This window comes from Mirounga angustirostris, unplaced genomic scaffold (genome assembly GCF_029215605.1).
Source record: "Mirounga angustirostris isolate CCGP_5_RB_7025 unplaced genomic scaffold, mMirAng1.0.hap1 SCAF_3, whole genome shotgun sequence".
Classification (NCBI taxonomy): Eukaryota; Metazoa; Chordata; class Mammalia; order Carnivora; family Phocidae; genus Mirounga; species Mirounga angustirostris.
In genome coordinates this window covers 135074047-135092068 of record NW_026991711.1, presented here as the reverse complement: position 1 = coordinate 135092068, position 18022 = coordinate 135074047, and the positions used below count along the sequence as shown (strand labels likewise).

General features: G+C 35.4%; 1 protein-coding gene across 3 annotated transcripts in view; it reads left to right on the top strand.

Moving 5' to 3' along the window:
- The window catches only part of TLK1 (tousled like kinase 1), a 160383-nt gene that overhangs the window by 112034 nt on the left and 30327 nt on the right, over positions 1–18022 (top strand). For all 3 annotated transcript variants that reach the window (XM_064586672.1, XM_045868642.3, XM_045868644.3), the window contains one exon: positions 12555–12621. In XM_064586672.1, coding sequence (XP_064442742.1) covers positions 12555–12621 — 67 coding nt within the window. The remainder of the gene's footprint in view (positions 1–12554; positions 12622–18022) is intronic.

Sequence of the window (18022 nt, the reverse complement as noted above, 5' to 3'; positions counted from 1 at the left end):
GATTAGGCGTTCTTGTTTCTGTGCCTTTATACATCTTGTTCCTTGCCTTTCTTCACCTTCTCATTGCCTGTTCATCTTTTAAGGCTTGGTTCAAATACCAATTTCAGTAGGAAGCCCTCTCTAACTTTTTTTCTTCCCATTTTCTCCCCCATTTCCCCTCAGGTTAGGTGCCTATAGCCTTTTGTACGTGCCTGTTCTGTATGTAGCTTTTATCTCTATATTCTCAATATGTAGCACAGTTTTCTGACATACGGAAAGTGGTTAGTAAATGCTAAATTCTGGTACATAAGCATTTGATTGAATTTTATTTTCTCCTCATTAGTTTCTCCTTCATTTTTCTAGTTTGTCACAGGTATTTTGCTTACTTGTATTCCAGGATGCTTAACAGCCCTAACTATACTTTAATAGTCATAGACTTGTCTTATTTCACCCCACTTTATTATATATGTTGACTGAGAACTAACCCTAAACTTAAACTGCTATACGTTCTTGGAGTGGCAAATGAAGTGATACTGCATAAAAAAAGTTTTGACTATATCTTTATACAAATGCAGATTTAAATAGGGAAAAAAGCCATAGAAGCACTTTTTAAAAAAAATTGATTTATTAGAGGAGGGAGCGTGCATGAGAGCAGGGAAAGGGAGGGGCAGAGGGAGAGGAGAGAGAAAATCCGCTGCGGGAGTCTTGATCGATGGGGGGATCGATCCCAGGACCCTGAGAACATGACCTGAGCTGAAATCAAGAGTTGGATGTTCAACCAACTGAGCCACCCAGGCACTCCAGAAGCACTTTGATTTATATATTATTATATTTTAGTGGCTGTTCTCTGCAACTGTCTTCTAAAAATTCCTTCTGAATCACTGTTTGGTGGTAACTAGAGCATCTAGTATATGTGCAGAACATCTAGTATAATTAGAAACCGTAAATCTTTAATTTTTTTTCTATCAAGAAATTAACATAGAAAATGAAGTTACTACTATGGAGTGGTTAGGACTTTAAGAGTTGTAGACAGACAGATGTGGAATCCATCCTTGACTCTTTCAGGTTGTTGTTTTTGGTAATCTGTTTTACTTTTTTGAGCCTCCATTTCCTCATTTGTCAAAGTACATATATCATAGTGTTGAAAAGATGATACGAGGTAATGCATGTTAAAGTACTTGCATGGTTCCTGGCTCTTAACTAATTTTTAACTACTAGCAAGATTCGGTCAGGTTTTTTAGGTAGTAGTTTCTAATTTTAGTCACATATACTTCTTTTATTCAGAGTAATTTGCATAGATAATATTACCTATGGATGTCTAAATGACCCTGTGTTAATTGTAATTAATTTTAATCAAGATTTTGACCTCATGTTAAATATATTTTAAATCATGTTTTGATTTTATTTATGTATTTCATGTCTCACAGAGGATGCTTGCAAAGTAAACAGTAATATTTTACCTTCTATTTTGTATTAAGGAAGTTTTAGAGGTCACTGTGTTTTCTCATTAAAGCTTTAATTTTAACTCAGGAGTATATTTTACATACCATAAAGTTATTTAGTGGATTACTTCTCTTGTAAATAATATAATAGACTTTTTAATTAAGAAAATTTATTTTTAGAGCCGTTTTAGTGTATAGCAAAATTGAGCAGAAAGTACAGAGAGTTCACATACACTCCCTGTCCCCACACACAACTTCCACCACTATGAATATCCTGCACCAGAGGGGTATATTTGTTACAATTGATGAATGTGCATTGGCACATCATTATCACCCAGAGTTTATAGTGCACATTAAAATTCACCTTTGGTGTCGTATACATTTTATGGATTTTGACATGTGTAATTGATTTTTTAAAAAATCATGTCTGAAAAATCTTTCATTGGAGCATTTAATCTATTTTCACTTCATGTATTTATTTATTGGGGCTTAAATCTGGTCTTTATGTTGTTGATTTATCCTGCCTCATCTGTCCCTTTTTCTTATTAGGTTGCTCAGTTTTTGTGTATTTGATTCTCTCTCTCTCTGTCAGACACACCCCTATGTAAAGACATCTTTGTCTAGTATAGTCTGTGTTGATCTAAATGTTACTTAACATATTTACCATTTTTTTGCTCTTCATTTATTCTTACAGCTTTGATTTTTTTACATAGTAAGATCTTTCTGCCCAAGAAAACCCTTTAGAAAATTTTTCTTTTTAGTGTCAGTCTATTCGTAGTGACACCTTTCATTTTTTTCTTGGTATGAAACTAACTTTATTTTGCCTTCATTCTCAAAATGGCTTTTACTGGTTTTAGAGTTTTAGGTTGGTGATTATTTGAAGGTATCTTACTATCTTTTGACTTAAAATTATTACTAGACAAGTCGCCTGACCATAGAAGAACCATCTTGAATGGAGCAGAAGCAATATTTGAAGATTAAGTAACTGAGAATATTTTAAGCAGATGAATAAGATCAATATGTAGACTCACAGAGGCGAGAGAATTCCAAGTAGGATGAATAAAAAGAAATACCTAGACACATCATAATGAAATTTCAGAAAAATCAAGGCAAAGAGAAATTTTTGAAAGTAGCCAAAGGAAAAGAAAAAGATAAATTGGGACTATAAGTTAAGAAAAAAATATTCCAGGTAAATGCCAACCAAAGAAAGCTGTATTATATGAGACACAGTAAAATTTAAGGCAAAAAAATTATAAGAAATAAAGTGGTTATTTCATAACTATAAATGGCTCAAATCGCCAGGAACATATAGTAATTCTAAATTTGTGTGCATATAATAATATGGCCTCAGGATAAGTGAAAAATTGACAGTACTTTAATAATAGTCATAATAGATTTCACAAGTCATAATAGATTTCAACACACACATTTCTTGGTAATTGAACATACAGATAAAAATAAAACAATAAAAAAACAGGACACACAATATGGGTATAGAAGATTTCAGTGGGATGGACAAACTTGACACAGAATACCCCTAACATCTATAGAATATGTGTTCTTTTTTAAGCATGGGCTTTTATAAAAATTTATCATGTTAGTCATAAAGCAAGTCTCCACAAATTTCAAAAGATTAAAAGAGTTTGTATAGGACTGGCAGTGTTTCTTAAATATTTGGTTGAACTCATGGGTGAAACTTACAGGATTAGAATCATAGAATATGTTCTCTGACCACAGTGGAATTAGACTAGAAATCACTAAAAATAAAGTAGTAAAAAAATCTGAATGGAAATGAGAAAAATATTTTTAGATGAGTAATAATGAAAGTGCCATGTAGCAAAATTTGTGAGATAAATCTGACCAGTATCCGGGGGAAATGTATAACCTTATGTACATATATATGAAAAGAAGAAAAACTAAAACTTTATAAACTATTTCAGTATGTTAGAAGATGAGCAGTAGAATTAACCAAAAAAGGAAAAGGAAAAAGCAGAAATTAATGATACAGGAAATAAACATATACAATACAGAGAATCAGTCAATCCAAAAAATGTGTTTTATTCCAAAACAAAACAAAACTAATAAAATTGAAAAAGAGAGAAGACAACCATTATTAGGAATGAAAAGTATATTACCACAAAGTCTATAGATACAGGAAAACAAAAGAACATAAATGGCTTAAACTTGAAAAATTTTTGTGAAATGGATAGATTTCTAAAAAAATCTAACTTAACAATTGACACTAGAAGAAACAGAAGTCTAAGTAGTTCTGTAATTATTAAAGAAATTGAATCTGTAATTAAAAAATTACAAATCCAGGGGCCCGTGGATGGTGCAGTTGGTTGAGCATCTGACTCTTGGTTTCTTGATCTCAGGGTTGTGGGATCTAGCCCCACGGTAGGCTCCAAGCTCAGCGAGGAGTCTGCTAAAGTTTCTCTCTCCCTCTTGCTCTTGCTCTCTCTCTAAAATAAATAAATAAATCTTTTTTTTTTTTTTAAGATTTTATTTATTTATTTGAGAGAGAGAGAGAACACATGAGAGGGGGGAGGGTCAGAGGGAGAAGCAGGCTCCCCGCTGAGCAGGGAGCCTGATGCGGGACTCGATCCTGGGACTCCAGGATCATGACCTGAGCCAAAGGCAGTCACTTAACCAACGGAGCCACCCAGGCGCCCCAAATAAATAAATCTTTAAAAAAATTAAAAATCTAGGTATAGATGACCTCATTTATGAAATATACATTTAAGGAAGAAATAGTGCCAATCTTTTTAAAAACTTTTTTTTTTAAAGAATAGCTAAGTCAGAAATACTTCAGCTTATTTCATGAGACTAGCATAATCTAAGTGTCAGAATTTAACCAAGATGATACAAAGAAGGAAAGTTACAGACTAATGTCATTTTATAAATGCAAATATAAAAATCTTAAAATATTAGCAACCAAACATATGTATATAAATGATAATTTATCAAGACCGAGTTCGGTTTATTTTAGGTATGCAGGGTTGGTTTAACATTAAAAAAAATCTGTAATTTTCCATGTAAGGAGAAAGATCATATGATAATATTAATAGATGCCCAAACAAAAAACATGAGGCAAAATTCAGCATAGATTTTTTTTTTTTTTTAAGATTTATTGATTTATTTTGGAGAGGGGTTGGGTGGGGACGGGGGAGAGAGAATTTCAAGCAGCCTCCCTGCTGAGTGCGGAGCCTGATGCGCGGGGCTCAGTCCCACGGCCCTGAGATCATGACCTGAGCCAAAACCAGGATTCAGACACTTAGCCAAGCCACCCAGGCGCTTCCGGCATTGATCTTTGATTAAAACTCTTAGCATTAGTAGAACTTCCTTAATCTATACTGTACATTGATTTTTCTTTTTGCATTCATATCTACATGCTGTGCACTTGAGTCACCATGGTGCCCTGTATGCCCTGGTTCTTCCTGGCTTCCCTCTGCTGCTTCTCTTTAATCAGGCTCAGATGTTATCTCTTCTGTGTCTTTTCCTAGTTTACTTCAGATAAGTTTTTTTCTTTGCTCTGTACTCATAGCTGTATTATCTAGGATAATCACCTTACGTAAAGGTCAGCTAGTTAGCAACCTTAATCCCACTTAATCTTTTGCTGTGTAAGGTAACATATTCATAAATTCCAAAGATTAGGATGTGGTATCTTTGGAAGCTGATATTCTGCCTACCTGTCTCCCCTCTGAGCCAAGATTCACATCCTTCCCACATGTAGAATACATTCATCCTATCCCAACATCCTCAAAAGAATCAACTCAACATCCCAATTACAATTACATTTCAACCCAATTACAGCATCAACTCAACATCCAAAATCTCATCAAAATTTCATCAGCTCAAACTTTCTGCATCTCATCTAAATTAGGTATGGGTGAGAACCTGTATAATTTCACCCCAAAATACAATTCCTCTTAGTCTGTGAACCTCAAGAAACAGCTTCTCTCTTCTCAAAGTATGATGGTGGGGACAGGCATAGGAAAACAACTAAAGACATTTTGTTAAAGCAGGGAAAAAAAAACAACAACAACGAAAGGAGTCACTGATCCCAAGTAGTTTCAAAATCCATCCAGGCAAACTCCCATTTGGTTTCAAGGTCTGGTAATAATTTTCTATGGCTATGACTCCGCCTTCTAGACTCAAAGTTCTTTCCTCTGAGTCTTTTTCACAAAGGTTTCTTTTTCATTAAGGTTAGCATGTATATGTAGCTGAGTAGCTTTGTCGGCCTGTTTCTTGTTTGTGGAATTTTGGGGGTCTGACAGCCTTTCATTTTGTACTCTCTCTGCCATTTTAAATCCCAATCTGGCAGTGTTTCTGTTTAACATTGTCAGAAGATCTCATGGATCTCCCCCCTCTCTCAGAGGCATTCACTCCATTAGATACGAGGGTCCTCCATGTTCTTTTCTAGGTAATCCCATTGCTGTTTCTGGCTTCTTCTGAGAAGGCTGAGGGAGGCTATGAGTTGCACACTTAATCTTTTAAAGACCATTTCGCACCTCTCTGGGGTATTAGCAAAAATGTTGTCCAGCAGGCATCTGGGTGGCTCAGTTGGTTAAGCGACTGCCTTCGGCTCAGGTCATGATCCTGGAGTCCCGGGATCGAGTCCCGCATCGGACTCCCTATTCAGAAGGGAGTCTGCTTCTCCCTCTGACCTTCCCCCCTCTCATGTGCTCTCTCTCTCTCTCTCTCTCTCTCCCTCCCTCACTCTCTCAAATAAATGAATAAATAAAATCTTTAAAAAAAAAAAAAAAATGTTGTCCAGCAATGCCCTCCCTTTTTTAAAAAAATAGAGCAGGGCGCCTGGGTGGCTCAGTCGTTAAGCGTCTGCCTTCAGTTCAGGTCATGATCCCAGGGTCCTGGGATCGAGTCCCACATCGGGCTCTCCCTGCTCAGCGGGAAGCCTGCTTCTCCCTCTCCCACTCCCCCTGCTTGTGTTCCTGTTCTCGCTGTCTCTCTCTGTCAAATAAATAAATAAAATCTTTAAAAAAAAAAATAGAGCAGCTTTTTGTGAATCTCAATCTTACTGTCCTTTACACTCTGGATAGAATGCGACCTATGTTTTCTTTTTTTTTTTGAGTATATACCTAGGAATAGAATTGCAAAGTTATATGGCAATTCTGTGTTCAAATTCTTGCAGAACTGCTAAACTATTTTTCATAGTTGCAATATTTTACATCTCTGCCAGCAATAGACAGGAGTTCCTATTTCTTCACATCTTTGGCAACACTTTTTGTCTTCTGTTTTTTTTTATTATAATCATCCTAGTAGCTTTAAAGTGTCATCTCATTGTGGTTTTGATTTACACTTCTGAATGGCTCATAATGTTGAATGTCTTTTAATGTGCTTGTTGGTCTTTGTATAGATAATTGAAGTCTTTTGCTCAGTTTTTAATTGAGCTGCTTGTCTTTTTGTTGTTGAGTTACAAGAGTCCTTTATATATTCTAGATACTAAACCCTTGTCAGATATATGATATGTAGATATTTGCTCCCATTCTATAAATTGTGTTACTTTCTTGATAATGTCCTTTGATTTGATTTGAATTTTTATGACGTTAACTTTATTGTTTTTTGTTCATACTTTTGGTGTCAAATCTAAGAATCCTTTGTCAAATCTAAGAATCCTTTACCAAATCCATGTTCAAGGACATTTACGCCTGTGCTGTGTTCTAAGAGTTTTCTAGTTTTAGTTCTTATATTTAGATTATTGATCCCTTTGTTAATTTTTTATATAGAGTGAGGTAGGGGTCCAACTTCATTCTTTTGCATGTGGTTATCCATTTGTCCCAGCACTGTTTGTTGAAGAGACTATTCTTTTCCCCATTGAATGGTCTTGGCACCTTGTCAGAAATCACCTGGCCATGGATATCTGTACTCCCTTCTGTTCCTTTGGCCTATATGTCTATCTTTAAGATTTTTTTAAAAAAATGTATTTATTTGACAGAGAGATAGCACAAGTAGGTAGAGTGGCAGGCAGAGGGAAAGGGAGAAGCAGGCTCTCTGCTAAGCAGGGAGCCCGATGCAGGGCTCGATCCCAGGAGCCTGGGATCCTGACCCGAGTCGAAGGCAGCTGCTTAACCGACTGAGCCACCCAGGCGCCCCCTTATATGTCTATCTTTATGGTAGTAACTGTTTTAATGACCATAACTTTGTAGTAAGTTTTGAAATAAGTGAGAGTCCTGTAACTTTGTTTTTTCTTTTTCGATATTGTTTTGTAATTTTTTTCCCCATTTTAGCAAAATGGACCATTTGTATTTTGATCAGGATTATATTGACTATATGGATGACTTTGGAGAGGATTGCCCTATTAACAACATTAAGTCTACTAATCCATGAACATAGAAGTCTTTTCATTTAATTAGTTTTGATTAACTTCCTTAGCACTGTTTTGTAGTTTTTAGTGTACAAGTCATTTCCGGGTTAAATTTATTTGTAGGTATTTTATTCTTTTGGATTCTATTATAAATGGAATTGTATTCTTAATATCCTTTTTAGATTGTTCATTGCTGGTGTATAGAAACACAACTGATTTTTGTGGGTTGAGTTTGTACCCTGCACTTTGCTGATTTATTAGCTCTGGTGGTGGTTTTTTCTTCATTCTTTGAGATTTTTACATCTAGGGTTATGTCATCTGCAAATAGAGATAGTTTTACTTCTTTTCTCATTCTGATGCATGATGTTATGTTTCTTTTTCTTAACCCCTCTGGTAGGACTTCCAGCACAATATTGAATAGTAGTGGTGAAAGCATCATTGTCTTATTTCTCATCTTAAGGGGAAAGGTTTCATTCTTTCACCTTTGAGTATGATGTCATTTGTGGGTTTTTAATAAATGCCCTATATCATGTTGAGGAACTTCTATTCCTAGTTTTTTGAGGGCTTTTCAAAGGTAGACTAGTCTCATGTCCCACCGTCCCTCATGTAAAAAACCTAATCCTCAATGCATAGCTCATAGCTTAATGTTCAGTAAAGGTCTGCTAAATTGTACAAATAAATGGGCTTGCCATTTTTTTTCTTAAGTGCCTGTAATAGTCTTATTTACCATAGATTACATTCCTTAGCTTTGCAACTTCAGGTTAATTTCCTTCTTAAACAGAATGTCTTATTTAAAGAATTGATTATCAGACTTGTTCGAAATGAGTATTCCTTGTTTTGTTATTTGTACTAGTTCTGTTACAGTCATCTCATAGTTCTGTCAAACTACTGTAGAACAGTTCTTTGGATTAAAAATAAAATTCTCATCCATTCAGACTCATTATGGAAGATTATCATGAGTTAATAATAAGTCTTATGTTTGAGGTTTAAATTTCTTGGCTTTTAAAATAAAGTTTTATAGGGACGCTTGGGTGGCTCAGTCGGTTAAGGTGCTGCCTTCAGCTCAGGTCAGGATCCCAGGATTCCAGGGTCCTGGGATTGAGCCCCACATTGGACTCCCTGCTCAGCTGGGAGCCTGCTTCTCCCTCTCTCTCCCTCTGCTCCTCCACCTGCTTGTACTCTCTGACTCTCTATTTCTCTCTGTCAAATAAATAAAATCTTTAAAGTTTTATATAAACCTACTTTAGGAGCTTTAGTATGCCCTTAAATAAGCACACATATGTATATTTGAACACAATAAAATATTAATCATTCAGGCTATAATATCAGGTATAATTCAAATAGGGAGGAATTAGACTTGACCTTCACATTATCTGTGAATAAAAGATTTGCTAAGTAACCTAACCAACTGAGACTTGCTTAAGAGTATGAATTTTTTTAGGGTCTTAAAAACACATCATAAAAGTAATTATGTAGCATTTGAATGCCATTAAAATTAACATAATCCTACCTTAGCTCTTTTCATTCTTTTTTTTTAAGATTTTGTTTATTTATTTGTCAGAGAGAGAGAGAGCGCGCGCGAATGCACAAGCATGGGGAGCGCCAGGCAGAAGGAGAGCAGGCTCCCTGCTGAGAAAGGAGCCCGATGGTGGGACTCGATCCCAGGACCCTGGGATCATGACCTGAGCTGAAGGCAAACGCTTAACTGACTTGAGCCATCCAGGTGTCCCTCTTTTCATTTTTTTTTTTTTAAAGATTTTATTTATTTATTTGACAGAAACACAGCGAGAGAGGGAACACAAGCCGGGGGAGTGGGAGAGGGAGAAGCAGGCTTCCCACGGAGCAGGGAGCCCGATGCGGGGCTCGATCCCAGGACCCTGGGATCGTGACCTGAGCCAAAGGCAGACGCTTAACGACTGAGCCACCCAGGCGCCCCCCTCTTTTCATTTTTTAAGAGGATTGTCCTCGGTTAATTTGATCTAAATTTTTTTTTTTTCCATTTTCAGATATTTTACATTTTATGTAAAAACACTTTTCATTAATGGAAATAGACAACAGAGATATCTTTAAAATCTCTAATATATGTCAGATGCTTCCTGATAGGGAAATGCAGAGAAATGTAAGAAATGTCTCTTTTGCTGTTTTGAGGTTTGCATTCAATTGGTGAGACAAGAACCTGGAATAGGAATTCTTAAACGGAGAGCTGTGAACCCCCAAAGTTATGTATATGTGAAATTTTCCGGAGAGAATGTTTATTATAAATTCCTTTAGATTACTTTTAGATACCCAGGATCATAAAATAGTAATAATCACTGCCCTAGAAATTGAGTATTGTAGTATTTAGTACTTCCTGCAGAATTTGCTTATTAATGCTTCAAAACCAAGCAGAGAGAAAGTGATCAGTATTTATTTTTTACTATTTATTTAAAGCTTAATAGTAGTTATAGTGGTAGTAATCAAAATGCAGGAAGTATAGTTCTGCTGCTGCTGAAAGTTACCATTAGTTTTTAGTGAGAATTGCATGTGTTTAATATCAGGAGTAGTAGATCTATGAAATAATTCTCTGTGGTTAAAGTTTTGCCTTTTGGGGGGGGGGTTTAAAGTTTTTTTAAATCAATAAAGAAGTATCACTCTACTAAGAAAATTTGGGGAGGGAGTATCTATGCATTTGCTTTAGCTATAGGGATGTGGATGATTTGAACCATAACTTAAAACGTATTAACAACTGGAACTAAGTGCTATTAAATAGCAAATATGCATTATATTATGCTATAAGATTAACCAAACAATATTCAACAAACTAAATCATCATGGAATAGATATTAATTCATTTTTAATTGACAGGAATAGTTGCTATTGAAAACTGCACCAACTAAACACAGCAAAATATGCTTACCTCCAAATTGCAGAAATTCCCAGCCATCTGCATATGTAAGGGCTTTGCAAGTTTGCATGAGAGCCAGACTTCTTAGTAGAATGCAATTTCAAAAATTTTAGAAAACTCAAATTGCACCAAATTTTCATTGGTGGTATATATGCCTATCCAGAAGCTATTGCCAAAAATTCCTATAGCTTTTGTTTATTGAATTAGTTGAGATTTTATCCGTTTTAGTTTCCAGACCTTTTAAGATCACCTTTCCCTTTTCCTTTCACTCCATCTACAGTCACACTGTAACACTTCTCTAAGTTTACTTGAAGCATCTGCTGCAACTATCCACTGTTGCTATATTTAGTATAATAAAATCCAGCAGTTGTATTAAGACTGCGTAGACGGGGGGCGCCTGGGTGGCTCAGTTGGTTAAGCAACTGCCTTCGGCTCCGGTCATGATCCTGGAGTCCCGGGATCGAGTCCCACATCGGGCTCCCTGCTCAGCGGGGAGTCTGCTTCTCCCTCTGACCCTCCGCCCTCTCATGCTCTCTCTATCTCATTCTCTCTCTCAAATAAATAAATAAAATCTTTAAAAAAAAAAAAAAAGACTGAGTAGACAGGTTTAATTTTAAATGTTTCACTCTTAAGATGTTTCTAGTGGAATACTAACTAAATTTATTGGAGGTTTTTATTTCCTTTTAATACCCTTTCTTTAGAATTAGTAAATTTAACTAATATCTAGCTAAAGGAGAATAACATTTATACTAAATGTTGCTGAGAGACCTGAATAAACATAAATATATCTTACCTGGTTAGGAGCTTTTCCAAATACCCCTAGAACACATGAGTAAACAAACAGGCTTGATAAAAGCAGTTCTTTCAGTATTGGGGTATGAAATGGAAGTTGTTTTATTGTAGAGTGGTTTTCTTCTTTTATCAGAAAACAATAATTTTTCTCAGGAAATGTTATTAAGTGTTTATGTCTTATTATGGTTCAACATATATTAAGCTAGTTACATTTCAAAGTTATATATGAATATTTGAGAATAATAAAATAACCGTAAAGTACTTTCAAGATTGAAAGTCTTACGTCTGTTTGTATTTATTAAGAATTTGGTGTGTTGACGATAGTTTAGCATTCCTTTTCCTCACTAACACATGGAAGAAGAAAAAAAACTTCCTAGTATTTTTCCTTTTTTTTAAACCAGTACCCAACTGGATGGACTCTCTTTGCAGTACTTTTCTAGTACTCTTAGAGTAAAATGAATTCATTCCTTGGTCTGGAAGTCCATACATAAGCTGGCCCCTGCTTGCCTCTCCTACTACTCACAGCCTCTCTGGCTGTTTTGATGCTGACATTTTTTTCTCTTCTTACAGTATGCCAGCCTGAGTCCTTCGTAGCATCCTTGCACTTGCTGTAGCTTGTGTCTAGAACATAACTCGCCCAGGTTCTCTTGTAGTTGTCTTTTTGATGTTTAGATCAAAACCACCTCCCTAACACTTGGTACAAATTACTGTAATACAATGTCATTATCATGCCACCCATTTTCGTTTTCTTCATAACACTTACTGTTATTTGGGATTATTTTACTTCTTTATTAAATTGTTTGTTTTCTGCCTCAGTGGGGATTATAGAGTATAAGTTCGAACTAAAATGAAAGGAGAAAATGTCTTTTTCATTGTACCCTGAGTATTGAAATTCTGGAACATCACTTGATACATAGCACTCATTAAATAGTTGCTGAATTTATGAATTAGTTGTTCCACCTGTAAGTATTAGGTATATTCTGAAAAACATTGTAAAGGACTTTTGGCTTATTTTGGGATAAATGTTGTCAGCATTGTAGTATTTCCACTTATTTATCTTCTTTTGCTGGTTGTTAATAAGAAATAATAACTATTAATCTTAATATCTAGAATTACATCTCATTTTTGACAGGTTGACTTTGGCAGAATATCATGAACAGGAAGAAATTTTCAAACTTAGACTAGGACATCTCAAAAAGGTATGTGAAGCATATGCTCAATTTTTAGTTTGTTACCAGAGGTTGTGGAGAGATTGTATTATAAGTCTCTTATTGGAGAGGTCATCTTAAGAGAGAAAGTACCCAGAGTTTAGACAAAAAAAGACGGGTATTTTTAAGTTGAATATATTAAAATAACATTCCTTTACCTTGTGGCAGCGTACAAACATTGAGATGCTGATAATACCATGTCCCTATAGTGGAGAAGTGACTCCTGGCCAGATATTCAGGGTCTTGGGATTACTCTGTTTAAATACTGTTTTTGTAAAAATGCTTCATTTTTAAGATGAAATGTAAATTTCCATATTGTTTGTATCCATTTATAATAAACTGAAATAAGGATAAATTAATAACAAACTTGTTTCTTTGGCTTAACTTTTAAGCTATCAAATGCTTGATTAAATGTTTCAATTAATGTATGTACATGGGCAAATTTAGAAGAGCCTAATCATCAGTAATAGTATGAAGTGATATAGTTTATCAAAATGTTGCTATGTGTTGTTATAGTCAATTTTTATAATGTATAGCTTTGTACTGATTTGTAAACTATGAAATTGTAATCAGTTCATTGTTTTTACAGTTCATATTTTTAGTTCAAACCATTTCAAATTAATGATAGAGTAGATTTTCCCACTCAAAATGAAGTTCCTGACAGATGTAAAATTCTTTTTCTTTGGCCCAATTTTTTATTCTGCTTTTTGTCACATTACATATTTTTTTAATAGGCTGAATAATCGCTAAAATTGGGATAGTGAACTAATCAAAGATCACTTCAGTGAAGTTGTCTTCCTGGGGTGGGGTGAGGAGGACAGAAAAGCCCATTCTGGCAGCAGCTGCTATCATACTGTGTACTGTTTTGTTTTTTGGAATAGTATCAAGGTGCCTCAGACCCCTGCCATTCAGTTACAGGGATAAATATAAATATATATATATATACACACACACACACATATATATATATATATATGTAATTTGCATTAGTGTGTTTTAACTGTGTCATATCTGTCTTTGCCCCTGCTCAGAAAAGTTTCAACCCCAAACTACTTTTAACACTAAATTCTAACATGATTTACTCTGTTCTTTTTTTAAAGTGTATTTTGTTTTGTTACAGTTTTTCCTGTTCTTTGAGATACAGTAGACAATTTCCATCTATCCTCTGTAACAGATGGAGTTGTAATGGGACTCTTGAAGGATTTTGTAGTACAGAATTAGTACTGGTATTTGTGTGTCCACCTAAGCTATTTTGATAATCAACTCCTCTAGACCTATGTTTGATGTCCTCTGTAAAGATTTATGAATTATTTTCTAACCAGCCTTTCATGATAATGGGACACTTTAACTGGAGGGTTATTATTTTCACATATAATAGTTAATTTTAAATTACTCTCTTTAGTGATGAGATTTTACATGTGTGCATCGTATTTTATGAAAGCCTGTTATATAAAATCTGAAATTATAAAGCAGTTAAATTAGGAATTGATTTGTATTACAAAAAATACTTCACTTTTTGAAAAGCTTCAGAGAAGGGTTTGCTTTTGGTTTTAGTTGGTTGTGCTTGGTTGATTTTAAAGCTTTCCTGGTACTTTGAAAATACTCGGTTTCTTTGAAACACTTCTTTGTAGGTGTTCTAAAGTGAGGTATACTTAAATGTCTAGATACTATATAAACAGTTGTAAGCTGTTGTAGAACACTACGCTTTGACTTCTAACCTCCATATTAGCCTCTTTCCCTGTGTTTGACTTCTCCATTTTTTTGTACTTACTCATTCTTTCTAATAACTGTCCCCGCCATAATCTTTTTCCTGTTTTATTTTTTTCAGCTTTTATCAAGATTTACTGAGCAGCTCTAGATTTCTAACTTTATCTTCTTAACGAGTTTACAATATTACTTTTCTTTGACCAACATCATGGAATATTTTGGGAGAGTGGATAAACTACTAACGCTGAAATATGCTCTCATGTCTTGAATTCTCACATTTTCCTCTAAGAGGCTATTTTGGGTGAGAAGAATGAATGCATCATAAAGAAAGTTGTTGGTAGTACCACCAGGGAACAAAATTGAGTTAAGTGGTGTCATCTTAGAGCACAAACAAATAGCAGTTGCCTGCTTACCACTGAATATTAATTTTTGAGTGGCAAAATTAAGTAATAAGCATTAAGTCGCATGTTTTAAAAATACGTTATTTGGCATTCTAAAGCACACCTGGAAAATAGGCCATTAAAATAGGTTATTCTGTTTTCTAAAAAAGTAGATTGGACACTTTTAACAACATAGAGAACAAGCTTCAGTTAAGAGAAGAGATGTTATCACCTCTGTCTTATCAGCTCCCTATGCTCCTGGGTTTATTAAGCTGACATGAACTGTACCCAACTTGTAACTATATAGTTTCTCCCATTCGCTGGTTCTGATACATGAATATTTGAGGTCCTTGTACCTGCACAGGAGTTAACCTGTACTGTGTCAGCTTAGGGTTTAGATTTGGAGCCCAGAATACTCTTGCTCTCTCTCTGTCTTTAATAAAAACGCTTAAAGTTCAGTAGAATTATTAGGTTAAATTTGTGGGCACCAAAAGAGAAAACTTATTTCATTGAGGAAGCCCATGCTGTTTGGACATATGAGACTAGAAGGCCTATTTACTTTCTTGAAATGAATAATTTATGATGTGCTTTGTATTTTATAAAGATCATCATAATAATTGAATAGGTAAACTGAAGTATGAAAAAGTGTATTTACCTTTGAATAAATCATAAAGTTCAGTTCACATTCTGCACTATTCTGCAGGGTTAGAAATATAATAAATCCAGAGCTTATTAGTGTGATAGAGTAAGGAATGAAAGTTAAGCAAAAGCCTCCAAAAGTAAGTCCGTGGCTAACATAAATAGATGTTTCTGGGGCTTAAGGGCTTATTAGTTTTCTCTTCTGAGGTTAGGAAAATCACTGTGCAGCATCACTTTTTTTTTAATATATCAAAAATTCTTTAATATTTTCAGTTACTCTGTTTATGAACTCATTGCTTACTCGTTCACTAAGTGATTGATTTATTTCCATAGTCTGCCTGACAGAGGCATGATTCAAATTCCCATTTCAGGAGAATTACATAATACTACATTTTATGGACTTCGAAATTTTAACCATTCTGGAGTGAATATTAATGTTAACTTTTTGAATGCCAAGATCTCCCTATGTGTTGTCAAAATTAATAAAGCTAGGAGCCGGCAAAGCCAAGCATGAACCTTTTTCCACTCCCATTTCAGTGGCGGTACCTGTACACTTATTCCTACAGTTCTTCTGTTGTACAGAGATAGCAAGTTGATTCACTGTATTCAGAAGAATTAATTCACTTACAGCATTCTTTGCATCTGTCTTAGAATAGTGGCGGTGTTTGCTTTTTGTTTTTTCAGAAACGTGCTTCATTTTCATTGCAGTTAAAGGAGAGCAGTTAAGTTTGTCTCTTTCCCTCCCGTATTATTTTCCTTGAGTTTTTTTTTTTTAAGATTTTATTTATTTATTTATTTGAGAGAGAGCGCACATGAGAGGGGGGAGGGTCGGGAGGGTCAGAGGGAGAAGCAGACTCCCTGCCCAGCAGGGAGCCCGATGCGGGACTCGATCCAGGGACTCCAGGATCATGACCTGAGCCGAAGGCAGTCGCTTAACCAACTGAGCCACCCAGGTGCCCTTCCTTGAGTATTGTTAGTGACTATTATATCAGCTAGAATATTTCCTATTAGCTGGTATATTGTTTTCTCTCTAAATTTATTTTTAAAGGTCAACAGAGAAAAACATTTTTAATAAAAACTATACTCTCTAACATAATCTTGCCTTTTATGTAGCTTAAGGATTTAAAAGAATAGAACAGAGAAGAGCTATATAATAAAATATGTGGAGACTATACAAATTATTCCCGAAGCAGTTTTTAAAAAATAACCTTGGTAGTAATTATGTACAAACTGACCCAGTTACCCCTTACTAAAAGCTTGTAGTTGCAGCGAGAGTAAATTTCTGTCTTTAAAAAGTTAGTTCTTTGAGGCAAGGCTACTAACTACCCCATTTTATGTACTTGTGCCACATGTGGAATCTGTGGATTTAAGGAAACTAACAAATTCTATGCCTTTTAGCTCTTACGGATGATCTTTTTTTTTTTTTTTTTTTTAAAGATTTTATTTATTTATTTGACAGAGAGAGAGAAACAGCATGAGAGGGGATAGGGTCAGAGGGAGAAGCAGGCTCCCCGCTAAGCCGGAGTCCAATGTGGGACTCGATCCCAGGACTCCGGGATTGTGACCTGAGCTGAAGGCAGTCGCTTGACCAACTGAGCCACCCAGGCGCCCACGGATGATCATATTTTGATATACCAGTCTTTGATACATTCTAGATGGGAATTTATCTTTTTGATGTGAGGAGTTCTGCTAGGTGGTTGTTTGTATAGTCAGATCATTATTCTGCAATTGAAGGAAACTACATGGATATGCTTTTCTAGGATTATTACTAAATTAACACAAATAACTTTTTAAAATAAATCCCTGAAAAACCATTGTCCTTGTAATATATTCTCTCTGTAGCTAATATTTAAATGATATAAGTTACCCATCATAGTACCCCAAAATGATGAGGAAATAAGAATTTTGGAAGTTATTAGGACTATTAACTATGTCTTGCCACTGCGATTACTCAAGTGTGTGATGTGAACAGCATGCAGATGTGTGTTGCCCTTTATTTAGTCTTCAAGTTTTGTCATCTTCTAGACTTAAAATATTTGATTAGCAGTATGGAATATTAAATAGTATTAGTAGGGATTGGCCTTAATGTATGTGTTTTGGGTTGTGTGTGTGCATGAGAGGGAGGGAGGGAGAGAGACAGAGAGAGAGAGAGAGATTTATAAGTCCTGAATATAAGTGCTGGAAGTTTTTTTGGAAAAACATAACCAATTTATAACTGAAACAGGATTAGTCAAGAATCATCAGCACCAACACAAATGTATCTTTGCAGCAGACCAAAGGAATCAGCTAAACAATTTGCAGTCATCTCAATCTCTACTAAAACAAAAATCACATCCAACATGCCACCTGACACCATTTCTTTCTCTCTCTCTCCTTTGCTCCTTGCGATGTGGCATTCATCTCTCCTTGTGCCTCCGTTCTGAAGAGATAACAGTATAGCAACAACTCTGCCACTGAAATCCTGTTCTCTGACCGATATTGGCACCTGCAAAGAGAAACAACCAGTAACAGGCAGCAGCAGCATCAGTATTAATCTTCCATGATGAAATCTTTACAGGTCAAGAACAAGCACACAGCTCTTTTCTCACTCCTTCACAGTGGACCATGCAACTAGTTGAAATGGAAGACAATGGATTGTCTACAAGCCTTTTGAACAGTGGAGAATA